At 47.7% G+C, this 14,837-nt stretch overlaps 1 protein-coding gene across 1 annotated transcript in view; it reads right to left on the bottom strand.

Annotated features, from left to right (window-relative positions):
• EFCAB6 (EF-hand calcium binding domain 6) overlaps positions 1–14,837 on the bottom strand; it is a 217,026-nt gene that overhangs the window by 167,978 nt on the left and 34,211 nt on the right. The window contains 2 exon segments of the mRNA XM_024737554.1: positions 1,765–1,877; positions 5,771–5,907. Of these exon segments, the coding sequence (XP_024593322.1) occupies positions 1,765–1,877; positions 5,771–5,907 (250 nt within the window).

The following is a 14,837-nucleotide window of genomic DNA, read 5'->3' as shown; positions in this document are numbered from 1 at the left end:
CATAAGGGCAGTTTGTATCACTGAAGTTAATCTGAAAAGTGGAACAGAAACTTTATTCAAAGATGTACAGGGCTTCCCTGGTGGCGCAGTGGTTGAGAGTCCGTCGTACCGCAAAAAAAAAAAAAAAAAAAGATGTACAATATTACTAAAAAACAAACAAACAAACGAATCCTTGAAATGAAGAGAGAATTGAATTTTCAGGTTGAAAATATACTGTGTTCTGGAAAATTGATGCAGAAAGCTGAACACCAAGACATTTCCTAGCTAAATTCATTTAGCACCCTGGAGTCAAGTTTTCTCATTTAAAAAAATGGGATAATAATACCCACCTCACAAAACTGTTGAGAGAAATAAAATTAAAACTAAGGTTTAAAAAGTAACTATACAGAGCACAATAAATAGATGTGTTTTAGTGTTATTTTTTTTTTTTTTTTTTTTGTGTGTTACGCGGGCCTCTCACTGCCGCGGCCCCTCCCGCTGCGGAGCACAGGCTCCGGACGCTCAGGCCCAGTGGCCACGGCTCACGGGCCCAGACGCTTCGCGGCATGCGGGATCCTCCCAGACCGGGGCACGAACCCGTGTCCCCTGCATCGGCAGGCGGACTCCCAACCACTACGCCACCAGGGAAGCCCTAGTGTTATTTTTTATGTGACTTGTTTTGTGTCTTACCTGTCCTATTAAAATATATATACATGCACACATACATACAAACGCACACACATAAACACACGCACGCATACTTCTTAAAGTTAGATTATTTTACTTGGCTTTGTACCCAATGAAGGATCTAGTAGTACAGGGACTTGCACAAGAACTAACAAAATGTAAGGGATGAAAGCATCCTTGGAAGGTCATATTGTCTAGTAATTCCCAAAACTTGGAAGGCTTTGAAAAGTAGAGTCCTGGGGTCTGCTCTAAGCTATCTTGGTTAGTGAAACTGAGCTGAAACCTAAGAATTTGTAATTTTTAAGTTTGCTAGTCAGGCAGATCTGGGAATCATGGAAGGTATTAGTACATACTTGCTGCAATGAATTGCACTGAAACCAGACAGTGACAACCCATCTTGAAGGAGCCAGTACACACGTGGTAAACCCCTGAGGCAAGAAACTGCTTGCCTCAAATGACCAAAGGCCTGGAAGGGAGACGCTCCGATTGCATTTTTCATATACCCATCCGCGAGGAACTGGACCCCTGCTCTCTCCAGAACTGTGCAACTCTGGGCATTATGTTCTAGAGGCTGGGATAAAGAATATCAGTAGGAGGAAAGTTTTTCCTTCTCAAGGTTGTATGCCTGCGTGAGCCCAGCCTTACGTGTCCGGTATAACCATACCATCTACTCAACTATTTGCCCTTTTGTATCAAGATTGTTCCCATCGTTAAAGGAGTAACATGTTCATTAACAAAAATTTTTGAAAATACAGAAGTAGCAGAAAGAATCAAACACCCACTTATCACTTAAAGACAATCTATATTTTGGAATTTCTTTCCAAGCATTTACTGATATTCCACATACATTTTCCATGTTATGATTAACTTTATGGAAATCATTGCTCATGGATGCACATCTTACCATGTCTATAGGCTGTGACTCACTTAACCCTTCTCCTGTTGTTAGGCATTTATGTTATTCTTATAAATAAAGATACCATGACAGCCTTTGTGGATAATGCATTTTCCATATTTGAAAGTGTTTCCTTAGGACAGATTCACAGACGAGGAATTACCACGCCAGAGGATACTGAAATCATACTTTAAAATACTTACCTTGACTTCTCATAGAATATTTAAGGTTCAAGTCATTATTTGTACTGAGGTTCTTCAAAACAACATTATAATCCACTGCAGTATCTTTATCAATGTTGTAGTGTTTTGCAAACCTAAAATAGAACTGTTCATTAGTATTCAGAAATTATGATACAGAAAATGTAAATGAAGCAAGTTTTTTTTACTAAGGTATCCTTTACTCTGGGGTTGGCATTAATTTTAATGTGTGTTTCTAGCTAGAGCTGGAATAAAGAAGTAAACCCTACGAAATGTTACTGTAAGATTTTAAAAAGGCAGATACTCCTGAAACTAACACAATCAACTATACTTCAGTCTGAAAATTAATTAATTAAAAATGCAAATATTTAGGAGAAGATCACTCCACTCTCTCTCTAGATGGCTGTGTACAGATCTGCGTGCAGAGGTACGTCTCAGGACCCGCTAAGGGAACGCCCCCTGCCTGTACCCCGTAGGGTCTTCTCCCTTCTCCGCTGGGGGTGAGTGAGGAGCACCCCTGCAGTCAGACAGCAAAAGCAGTTCCCCACTTCCTTTAATAATTGGGGGGAATGGATCTGGGCCATGAGTCAGCATAAAATTTCTATAACCAGAGAAATCTACAGCCGGTGGAGGAGAGAACATAGCCCACCTTCTTGACCAAGAATATCATTTCGCAGAGAGAAACTGTGCCCAGGATGGCGTATCGTGTTACAGCAGTCGATGGTGGGAGCGGGGCAGCTTTTCTTGGAGCATTCTAGGCTGTCTATGCATAAAGAGAAATTTCGAAAACACTTAACCAAGGTCTCTCCCTGAAATACACTGAGATACTCTTTTTTTAAAGTTAAGATAAATACAATGTTTGGATTTTCTCCTCTAAAATGAAATTTCTACTATTCAAACCTGCCGCTTGATAAATGGTTTTCTAGACGATCTCTGCATTATTACATTTATAAACAATTGACAGTTTTTAAATGTTTGGTTATATTATCTCCATATGTGTTGGTTTCTATAATTATCTAATTTCACGCTGCTTTCTAAAAATTTAGGAATTATCACTTAAAGTAGTTGTTATTTTTCTGTTTCCAAATTTAACAAAGAGTGATGTCATGTATTCATTTCAACGCATACCTTTTTTTCCACTTTGATGAGTCTTGCCTATTGTTCTAGTAAGAAAAATTATCTTGAGATATGATAGCTGCCAGATGTTAATCTTGAAACTCCCTAAATAGCTCCATCTTTCATCCACAGACTCTGTCTGGCAAAAACAAGCTGTAAGCACAAGGATCCAGAAGGCGGCACCTGAAGGGTTCCTTTCTGAGTTGCCGTCCTACAGAAAGTCCCGGCCACTCTGCAGCTCCAGGAGAGTGTCAGGATGCCGATAAAAATCTCATCACCAACCTTCCTATTTTTGGTGAAAATTCAGCATCCCTTCAAACTGGTATTGGCTCATGAGAGAATCCTGACCTTTCCTAATGCCCAGCCCACCGCATTCATAATACCTGCTACACAGTCACTGGGAACAGACAGACACAATTCCATGGTAATATTTCCTACAGATAAAATTCAAAAATGAAGCCTCAGTACTTCTCAAGGATGCAGTATCTCAAAAGGCTTTTTTTTTTAACAAGAATCAAGGCATGGGAGACAGAACCATTCCTAAGACACAGCAACCAAGGCCATTTCCCCAGGGACCTGAAGTGTGGGCAGGAGAACTCACACATGTGCAGACACCCAGGGCAGGACGGTCACATGGGAAAGCTGACTTCAGATGCAAAGGGAATGAGGCCAATTGATCCACAAACCTCTCCAGCATCACCACCCAGAACAGTGCCTTGGGCTTCATTCATCCGCCCAGGCAGCAGGCTGAATTCTAGTGAGTTTGTTTCTTTGTTTCTTTGTTTTTCAAGGTCGCTCATAAATTATTTTACCCGGATTCAAATACTTTGTCCTGCAGGGCAATGGAGAGGAAAGTAGGATGGTGTGAGATGGAAAAGGAAGAACAAAACCCAGCAGGTCTCGGGACACTGGCTAAGTATGGAACTTGGAGATAATCTTCTCCCCCGCTCCTTGTTTCCATAGGCTGGATGGTATTCTGCAGCCTGAAGAGAACTGTTTCTCAAAGAGTAAAGGACACTCACGGAATCTTTCCGATTATGATAGCATCGATGTGAAACGAGCACCTACTGCATGTCAGGTACATTGCAGGCGCAGAATCTTCATGCCAGCCTTGCAAGGTGGGCTCCTCAGTCCCCATTTCTTTAAGAGAGAGCCGAGTCTCAGAGAGGCCCAGGAGCTTCCAGAGGCCCCGCAACTAGGGAGGGCAGACACAGACCTGACCCCAAGCGCGCCTGGCTTCAAAGCCCAGGCCACTCCTACCTCGCTGCAGGCCGAAGGCTGATATTAAATAGAAAGCTGTTAGATTAAAAAAAGGATTCAAAACTGCATTGTATTTCCTGCTCAAACACTAAAAAGGCAAAGTTAATGCTGAAGCAGCTACTCAAGAAAAGAGTATATTCTTGAGCTTCGATAAGAAAAGCATTAAAGCAATTGAAGAAATGGTTACTTTTGATCTTCTGCTTTTCTATTCTGAAGGAAAGCCTCATCATGCAGACAGTATTGTTTTTAAGGCTTAAAAAAATATCTCAAATAAAAATTTGTGGAGTTCTTTACTATTCAATACTTGTGAGATGGGGAAACAGACAGTAACATTTTTTTTATAGATTTACTAGGTTGGAAACTAGTGCCAAACACAAGGTTTATCATCAAATAAAACACCGTTTTGCTTTTTGATTGCTCGTTTTAGAAGACTGCTGCTGCTGTTCTATAATTGCGCGCACAGAATTATTTAATTTGTTTTGTTTGGATCTTATTCTGGACATTTTCCCAGTCGGAAAGATGTAAAAATTAAAACATCTATTATGTCTTTTATATTCTGAGGTGGGTTATAAGGAGACCAAAAAAAAAAAAAGAGGAAGAAAATATTCAAAATACTGGGAAATATCCATATTTTAAAAGTCTCCTTGATTTTCAGACCCTGCAGTGCCTGTGAGGTTGGCACATGCCGTCTAGACTTGTTTTTGCTCCAGGAGCAGATTCTTCCACTAACAGAGGCAACATCGTCTTTATAACACTATGGAAGCAACCACAAAGACCCATTTTAGTAGCGATTTATAACTGCGGTGTGATGTGAAACTCTCAGGCTCAGAGTGAAATCATCAGGCTTGGTACTTTTGTTAATGGCCCAGAGGATATTCAGAAAAGTGGGGAAAGGCAGGAAGACGAGGAGTGCCTCTTGGCTGAGTGCTATATAAATTAAGTTAAACACAGCCCCCCCACCCACCTTCCAGTGGCTTCCGTTCAATACTCAAGCAGCCACAGAATCCAAGCATTTGGCTTTTCTGAACGATCTGGAGTTTATTGGAGGCTCAAAAAAAAGTCTGTGCAGGCTTCCCCACACTGCCCTCGAGTCAAACGCCAAGAAGCAGCTAACGTCCCCCTGCTGCAATGCCCAGCCCAAACTCAGCAACAAAGTCCTCAAAGGAAAATTAAGCTTCTGTTATCATGTCAGGATGGAGAGCCAATAGGGAGCACATCAACCAACAAATAAATCCTGAAATTTTTCATTCTTCTCCTAACCCCGGGCTCTGAGTAAAAGTCAACTGTGAACTGGAAACCCATGGGGGTGGTGGGCGAGGTCCCAGGCAGGCAAAGAGAGACCACTGGTGATGGATGACTTAAATCATCGAGATGCGTTCAAAGCTGCAGGCCAGATGACTCTCACCCGCGGGGACTGGAGGAATTAGAACCGTTAGCTCTCACTTTGGAGAATTCGTGGAGAGCTTCACGAACATGGGAGAAATGCAGATTGAGGACCTCTTTCAAAAACAGTCAAGACAGGGAAGGCAGGAGGGAAGGACGCTGCCTGGATCCAGTGAACCCAACAGGTCCCACTGTGAAATTGGCTTAAAGTCCTACTGAACAATCTCTCACCATACCTTCGTTTACTTACTTTTTGTATTCATCATCTTTCATCTTCAAACAGAAGGTCTCCAGAACCCTCCTCAGTGCATGTGGTTGGACCAGACCCGTCTTGTTAACATCAATGAGCTTAAGGGCTTTGATAACAGTTTTAATGTTTTTGAAAACCTGTGTATAAAAAGAGATTTAGGAAAAGTCAAAAGATCCAGCGTTAAAAATCAAGATGGTAATAATAAAAGTGAACGTGTTTAAATACTTCTTGTAAAATAAAATGTTTTCAAAGACTCACAGTCGTAGGTATTGCAAAATGACATATCTATGGAAAAAGGGACACTTTACATTTCTTGAATGTTTTCAAAGCAATTTTCTCTGTAAATGGTCTTAGTAAGTTTAAAAAAAAAGAACTTTTTCTGATGTAAAGCAGTAAGTCTCATACACAATTCATTGCATTTTAGAGCCATATGAAAAATCTTTTTTGTTAATTGATACTTTAAAACCGTAATTCTGGCATAGCTGGATCTGGACAATTCTTATTTTTCACAGCCACATGCAAACCATTTTTACTAGGAACTGAAAAATATGAGTGTATATTCCAACCCCTCTGAATTTTTAAAAGATATTACAGAAAAGCTTTACAGTGATCTTTCCCAAATTCAGCAAATGCATATTTATTGGGCACAGAGACCTGAAAGGCATTTGGTTAGGTCCCGTGGAGACGCGGGGCCGTGTGCCTGCCCTGAGCCACTTCTATGTAAAGGAGAGAAACACCCGCCAGGGCTCACCCATGCCAAGCACAGAGCCCTGTGACTGCACTCTCCCGAGCCACACGAAGGACGTACCGTTTCCCCACTTTTAGATAAAACCGAGGGTGGGGGAGGCCACAGGAGTTGCCCATCATCACCTGGTTAGACGATAATGATGCTGGGTTTCAAACTCAAGTCCACCCCCAAACTGCACCTCCCGCAGAGCAGATAAGGCATGTAAATAAATATTCATAAATATTCACCAAGATAGGAACCATGGGAACAAGAGCCACAACACTTCCAGCAGAGCCACCTGGGAGGCTTCCTGCAGGAGGTGGCATCTGAGCCAGGAGGGGGCCGGGGCAGGACAGGACAGGAAGGCACTGAGTACAGCTGGGCGTGAAGAGGGTTGTGGATGAAGGGTGATGAACGTCTGGTATGGCCAGATCCTGGAAGGTCTGACTCTGCATCCTGTACTAGATCACATCCAAGTCCAGCCCAGACTCGGAGGGAAATTAGTGCTCCTTAAGGAAGGAGTTTAGGGAAGACTCTAAGATGAACAGGGTTTTCCCTAGTTTCCTCAACGCCTCCTCTGATGGGTCCCTACACTGTCTCTGACTTGAAGGAGCCTCCTGCCAGCCCCCTCCCAGGGTGGCCGTCTTAGGGATCACGCAGGAGGAACCACTGAGCTGGCCTCTGCCCCAGCTCCTCCCGGCTGGGTCATCTGCGGCCCTCCTGCCTCCGCCCCCCGGGCCCCCGGGGATGTTAGCCGGCCTCTGACTCAGCTCCTGTCCTCCTCCCATCCAGAGGTCCCCTGCCTCCTCAAACTCACGCCTCGTCACCACTAACTGCCGCTCTCCAAAACGAAGTCCCACATCCAACGCCCCCTGTCTTTCAGCCCGAACCCCAACACCCTTCTCCCCTCCAGGACCCCGCCTGCTGGTCCCTCTCCTCCGCACGCCTCCCCACGGCCCATCTTTACAGTGACCCGGTGCCTGTGTGCTTGACCGCCACCTCCCTCCTCCTGCCTTCCTGGTCTTGGCTAGACCCTAACCCTGGTCAGATCCAACTCACCGCCTCTTCCAAGCGCCTGATGCGGCCCGAGAGGACGGGCCATCGAGCACTCACCTGGGTCCCTCACTCAAGACCGTCCACCCCGCCAGCAGGTGCACGTGGTGATGCTTGCCTGGGCGGTCTGCTCACCCACCACCGGGCACATTTCCCACCTTCTCCACTCTCCGCCTCCCTTCCCACCCCGCCTCCTTCCTCTCCGATGATAACCTTCCTCCTCACTTGCAGAGAAACCAGAAGCAACTGGACGGCAAGGCCCCGTGCTCCCCGACACGCCCAGCCTGTGTGCCTCCACACCCGGCCAGCGGCCTCTGGTCCTGCGCCGGCCACCACTGCTCTCGCGCCCATCAGGAACTGCTCGTGCCCCGCTGTGCCCAGCTCTGAGCTCGTGTCCACGATGACGAACCGTCTGAGAGGTGAGCCCTCCCTCCTCGCCCCGCCTCACCCCTGCCCCCAGCCACTCCTTCCCTTTTGCAAATTCCCCCTCGAAAGCTGTCTGTGCGTCCTGTCTCCAGCCTGTCTCCCCCCACACCCGATCAGTTCTGTCCGCAGCACTGCACAGAAACTGTGACCTCGTCTGGGCGACCTTGCCAGGCCCGGCGGCTCCTGGGCGCCCATCTTGCTGTCTCCGCAGCAGCCCTCCTCCCAGCTCACCGCCCCTTCTTCCTGGACGTACGCCTCCCCCCCCCACCGGCTTCCACACTCCCGCCCCGGGTTCTCCTCGGCTTTCTGGCTCGGGCTTGGCCTGGTCCGTGCCGGTCCCTCCTCATCTCCCGGCCTCTGAGCTCTGGGCATCTGCGGACTCGGGCCTCGGGTCTCCTGGCTTGTCTAAGCACACTCCGTCCCGGGCGGCCCAGGCCTGTAGCCTTAATGAGCAGCTGATGCCTCTCAGTGTCTGTCTCCAGCCCTGGCTCCTTCTCGGAGCCCCAGTCAGGACATCCAGCTCTAGAGACCAGCAGACGCCCAGCTCCGCCCTGTCCCACCGTGGCCGGGCCTTCCCACCAGATTCTTCGCTCACATCCCACATCCGGGCCAGCCCGAGAGCCCAGTGGCCCTCCCTTCAGAACGTTTCCAGAACCCACCTCACACCCTACTGGCTGGGCTGGTGCGACGGCTTCCCACTTGGGCCCCCAGTGTCCACGCCTGATCCCACAGCTGAGGCTCCAGCAGCAGCCAGGGTTCTGTGTAGCTAAGGCTGAGCACGCCCTCCAGTCGCTCTCGTCCCCTCCAGGTGAAAGGCCAGAGCCCCGCAGACCGGCTCCTGCCGGCTCTCCATCCCCCCAGCCGCCCACTGGCTCATTGCCTTCGGCCCACGGTCTCTCTGCTTCTCGTGGGTGCCAGCCCAGGAACCTCCTGCCTCAAGGCCTTTGCATTTGCTGCTCCTTCTGTCTGGAAACTTCTTCCCCAGACACCCACTGGCTCTGCCCTCACTTCCCGCAGGTCTTGGCCCAGGTGTCATCTGATCCAAGAGGCCTTTCCTGATCCCACCCGCAGCACTCATCTTCTGCAGGGTACTTCTCACCAACGCATTTAATGCTCGTCTTTACTGTCTGTCTCTCCCTCTGGCAAGTGTGCTCCCTGAGAGCGGGGCTCTGTCCACTGCTTCACGCCGGGGTCTAGAACAGCCTCTGGCAGAAGTGTACATGCTCAGTAAGCATGTGCTTGAGTAAATGAATGAGTGAATCCATCTTCTTTTCACCTGCCTGGAAAACAGCCACACTCTGAGGAAGCCTCGTTATATGTTGACGAACACACACCTCCTCGGGGCCTATCCTGAACGTAACAATGATTACATTCAATGTAATAAAGATTACAGTAATATGGTAATTGAACAAATGTGAACTGGATGTTTGCAAGGCCCTGTGCTGAACTGTGTACACATCTCCCACTTCCACCGACCAGAGAGCATTGGCTGAAACGAGCTTAATATTCAGAATCAGGAAGACCAAGCAAGGAAGAGCCAGGAGAGCATCAGCTGGAGCGAAACGGCTCGTGCACGTCCACCCTCAGCTCCACCACTTTGTCTAAAAGCACAGGGCCCCAGCCACAGAGAGCGCTTGTGCCCGTGGCCAAAAAAAACCCCTCGGTACCTCGTCTGCTGCCAAACCCTGATTCACCTCTTCTGGGAGCACATGAGGCGATGCGCTTTTTTAAAACCCAAAGTAACCCAGATGGACCCAGCGTGGAAAGCAGGGAAGCAGCAAATCTGGCACAGAGCTCACACCCACCAGAGGTATGTCTCCAAGTTTCTTATCATCTGTCAGACTGAAGTTTGGCAAGATCTAGATGGAGGTGCAGATGGCGAGGCTTATCAGAGGCACCAGAGTTAGGGCCGTGGTGTGAAGACTCGTCCTACCCCTGACGGTGACGGGAAAGAAGAAAAACACAAAGGAGTAAAAGGACCTGCCCCTGCCTCGCCCCGCTTCCCTCTCCCTTGAAAAGGGAGAAGAGGTGGGAGAGGAAACGCAGAGAGAGAAATCGGGATGGTGTGGGCAGCATCCGGCTCCTCTCTGGGCCAGCCCAACGTCTGCCATTTGGCTCCAACTGGGACACGTGTGCGTTAAGAGCCACCGGCTCTGAGCCTCCTGTTCCTTCCACCCCAGCCCCAGCTCTCACCCAGCAAGGCCCTGGGCTCCAGCCACACTGAGCTCCCTCACTTCCCAAGCCCTCCGGGGTCTCTTCACCACGCCCAGAGCCCTGGACGATCTGACCCCCACCACCTCCTGACCTCACCTGCCAAGTCCCCTGGCCCTTTCCTGCTCCAGCCACACAGGCCTCCCTGCGCGTTCTCACACACACCAGGCGCTCAGCCATCAAGGCTTCTGCACGTCTGGCTCCCTCCGCTGGACGGCTCCCTGAGGTCCTCATTCAGGTCTCGGTCATGTGCCACCTGCCCCGAGAGGCCTTCCCGATGACCTGCGCAAAAACGCACCCTCGTCCCTTTTCTCCTTCGCGTTCACCCACACCTGCACATTTCATATTTCTGTCTCTGTTTATTGTCTTTCTTCTTCCATTGAAATGTAAATGCCACGCAAGCGGATTTGGTTTCATTTGCTGCTGTATCCTTAGGCTTACGACAGTCCCTGGACAGCGTGGATGCTCATAAATATTTGCACAGTGAGTTTACAGCCGTGTTGCTGCCCAAACGCCTTCCTGTCCGCTCCGGGGCAGGAGCTGGCGCCGTCTCTCCTGCTCTTCTGACTGCACTTCCATCCCAACACTGGCCCCCTGACCTCCATCTTGACATTTTGGTGAATTCCTGCCTGAAGGTGGTACCCAGCTCCTCCCCTGCGGGAGGGGACCTCCCTACTCCCTGCCTGCCCTCTGCTCTCCAGGAGCTCCATCCCCCTTCACTTCCCCACTGCTTCTCGGGAGGAGGGCTCAGAGAGGGCCAAATCCACAGAGAGAGGAGAAAGGCTGTACAGCTCAGGGGAGGAAAGGGGCCTCCTCCCAAATCCAGCTTCTCAGAACGGAAAGCGTGGTCTTGCCCTGTGAGGGCCCAGAGACCAGCTTGAGAAAGGTGCTCTCCCGGCCCAGCTCCAGCGCCTGTGGTGGCCGAGCTCCCTTTCCTGCGTTCCAGGTGATGCAAACTCCTGCCTGCTGCCTGTTTTTATATGCCTGCAAGCTGAGAATGGCTTTTACATTTTTAAACGGTTGAAAAAAATCAAAAGAAGGATATTTTGTGACACGTGAAAGTTATCTGAGTTTCAAATTTCAGGATCCAAAAGTAAATTTTATTGGTGCCCAGCCACGCCCCATTCATTTATGTAAATGAGTTGCCTCGGGCTGTTTCCCCTACAGGGGCAGAGCTGAGTAGTCGGACTGAGCAGTCTGGCCGGCCAAAATACAAATATTTACCATCTTCACAGAAAAAGTTCACAACCCCTGTTCCACTCCCTCCCATGCAACCCCAGATATCTGAGTGGGTGGTAGGCGTTAGGCAGCTTCAGGTGCACAAACACGGAAGCAATGAGGATTTAAAAAGAAAACCAAAACAATAGCTAATTATGACCTTAAGGCTCGAGAGCCAGGAAATGGCCTGAGACCCTCTGAAGACCTGCCCTCAAGTCTTCTCTTCCCCGCCACCTGCCCCAGACCCATGCTCTGAGCCCTGCGCCAGGCTTAGGAGTGCGCCGCCCTTCCCGGCCCCCTGCTAGACCCCCCAGCTCCCTGCTGCACCCCAGGCCCCCACAGCCCCCAGGCTCCCCCTGCAGCACCACAGACCCTGCGCGAAGGGCAGCATCTGACCCTCTTCCTGTCCTCAGGGCCCCCATACGGGGAGATGACTGAGCCCTGGGGATGGTTCAGAACCAAGCAATCTAGAGAAGCGAACCACAGTGAAGATGCATTAAAAGGTTCGCTTCTTCCGTCTGGACAGCAGGGCTAGGAAAAAGCAGGCTACAAAGCCTAAAAGTTCTGAAGTATGGCTACATAAACCAGGACTCGCTCACCTAACATTTCAAGAAAGGGAAAAAAGCCCCGTTTCACACAGGAGTACAAAAGGAGGAAGTGATTACTGAAAAGGAAGTGGTAGGAGCAAAATTAAATTAAAACTTTCCCCAAAAGATTTAGATGAATTCATGGAGGGCAGACTCACAAGTGTTACTACATGGAGCAGAGAATATCTGTCCTGAACAGTAAAGCCAGGGAGGGAGTAGGGAACAGAAACCTCCTCCAGATGCAGAAAACTACACAAAGTACCGCGGGCCGCCATCGTTCGGGTAACCTTGGAACAGTGACCTGACTCTTCCTAACTTCAGTTTCCTCGTCTGTGAAATGGGAATGAAGAAGGGCACTGTATCAGTGTGTGCAGGTAAGATGAGCTCACGCGGGCTTCCCTGGCGGCGCAGTGGTTAAGAATCCGCCTGCCAGTGCAGGGGACACTGGTTCAGTCCTTGGTCTGGGAAGATCCCACATGTCGCGGAGCAACTAAGCCCGTGCGCCACAACTACTGAGCCTGCGCTCTAGAGCCCGCGAGCCATAACTACTGAGCCGGCGTGCCACAACTACTGAAGCCCGTACGCCTAGAGCCCGTGCTCCGCAACAAGAGAAGCCACCGCAATGAGAAGCCTGCGCACCGCAACGAGGAGTAGCCCCCGCTCGCCACAACTAGAGAAAGCCCGCGCGCAGCAACGAAGACCCAACGCAGCCAAAGGTAAAATATAAATAAATAAATAAATTTATAAGAAAGAAAGAAAGAAAAATGGGTAGATATAGTAGAATTTCATCAAAATTTATTAAAAACAAGAAATGAGCTCATGTGTGCAGGTATCTCCCAGGGAACATACTCAATAGATGGTGGTCTGATAGGAACTGCTGATCAGGACCAAAGGCTGAGGACAGAGATATAAATAGCCAGAGAACCACACACACATGCTGGAGAACAGTAACTGGCAGAACCAGCACTAACCCCCACACCAGCCAGCGCCTCTACCTCTTCCAGAAAGTCTTGAGTGGACAGGAGTCCAGGGCCAAGAACAGGGCCTGGATCAACGAATAAGTGTTAAGTGGACGAATGTATGGATGATGGATGGATGGATGGATGGGTGGATGGGTGGATGGGTGGATGGGTGGATGGGTGGATGGGTGGATGGGTGAGTGGATGGATAGATAGACGGATGATGGATGGACAAATGGACAGAAGGAAGGATGGATGGATGGATAATAGATGGATGGACAGATGGAGGGAGAGATGGATGTATGCATGCAGTGATAGATGGATGAACGGATGAACAGATGGATGGATGGGTGACTGATTGCAGCATTCATGGGGAAGAAGCTTTGGTGAGCCAATGAAATCCTTATACAGACAGGACTGGTGCCTGCAGAACGGCAGATAGGCATGTCATTTCTGTGGACACAGTGATCTGCTCTACACCTTCCTGGGGGAAGAAACTGAGAATTGAACAGAAATAGCAGAGCAGGAGGGGAAGATTAGAGTGGTCTACATGCCTATTGTTGGCATGGACAGGACACGTGAATTTTCCATGAGTTAAGTGGAGAACAAGAAAGGTAGAAGGCTAACAACGAAGTATCAGAAAGAGAAATTAAGGAAACAACCCCACTTACCATCACATCAAAAAGAATAAAATACCTAGGAATAAACCTATCTCAGGAGGCAAAAGACCTGTACTCCAAAAACTATAAGACACTGATGAAAGAAATTGAAGATGACACAAACAGATGGAAAGATATACCATGTTCTTGGACTGGAAGAAGCAATATTGTTAAAATGACCATACTACCCAAGGCAATCTACAGATTCAATGCAATCCCTATCAAAATACCAATGGCATTTTTCATAGAACTAGAACAAATAATTTTAAAATTTGTATGGAAACACAAATGACCCTCAAACAGTCTTGAGAAAGAAGAACAGAACTGGAGGAATCATACTCCCTGACTTCAGACTATACTACACAGCTACAGTAATCAAAACAGTATGGTACTGACACAAAAACAGACTGATAGATCAATGGAACAGGAGAGAGAGCCCTGAAATAAACCCACACACTTATGGTCAATCTATGACAAAAGAGGCAAGAATATACAGTGAAGAAAAGACAGTCTCTTCAATAAGTGGTGCTGGGAAAACTGGACAGTTACATTTAAAAGAATGAAATTAGAACATTCTCTAACACCACATACAAAAATAAACTCAAAATAGATTAAAAACCTAAATGTAAGACTGGATGCTATAAAACTCCTTGAGGAAATCATAGGCAGAACACTCACTGACATAGATTGCACCAATATATTTTGGATCCATCTCCTAAAGCAAAGGAAATAAAAGCAAAAATAAACAATTGGGACCTAATTAAACTTAAAAGCTTTTGCACAGCAAAGGAAACCATCAACAAAACAAAAAGACAACCTACTGAATGGGAGAAAATATTTGCAAATGATATGACTGATAAGAGATTAATATCCAACATACATAAACAGCTCATACAGCTCAACATCAAAAAAACAAACAACCCGATTAAAAAATGGGCAGAAGAATTGAGTAGGCATTTTTCCAAAGAGGAAATGCAGATGGCCAACAGGCACATAAAAAGATGCTCAACATCGCTAATCAGCAGGGAAATGCAAATCAAACCCACAATGAGAAATCACCTCACACCTGTCAGAATGGCTATCATCAAAAAGAACACAAATAAAAAATGTTGGTGAGGATGTGGAGAAAAGTGAACTCTCCCATTGTTGGTGGGAACATAAATTGGTGCACTGTGGAAAACAGTACGGAGGTTTCTCAAAAAAAAAAAAAAAAAAAAAAAAAAAAAA

This window comes from Neophocaena asiaeorientalis, unplaced genomic scaffold, assembly GCF_003031525.2.
Source record: "Neophocaena asiaeorientalis asiaeorientalis breed wild unplaced genomic scaffold, Neophocaena_asiaeorientalis_V1.1 scaffold242, whole genome shotgun sequence".
Classification (NCBI taxonomy): domain Eukaryota; kingdom Metazoa; phylum Chordata; class Mammalia; order Artiodactyla; family Phocoenidae; genus Neophocaena; species Neophocaena asiaeorientalis.
This window is presented reverse-complemented; position numbering and strand designations above follow the sequence as displayed.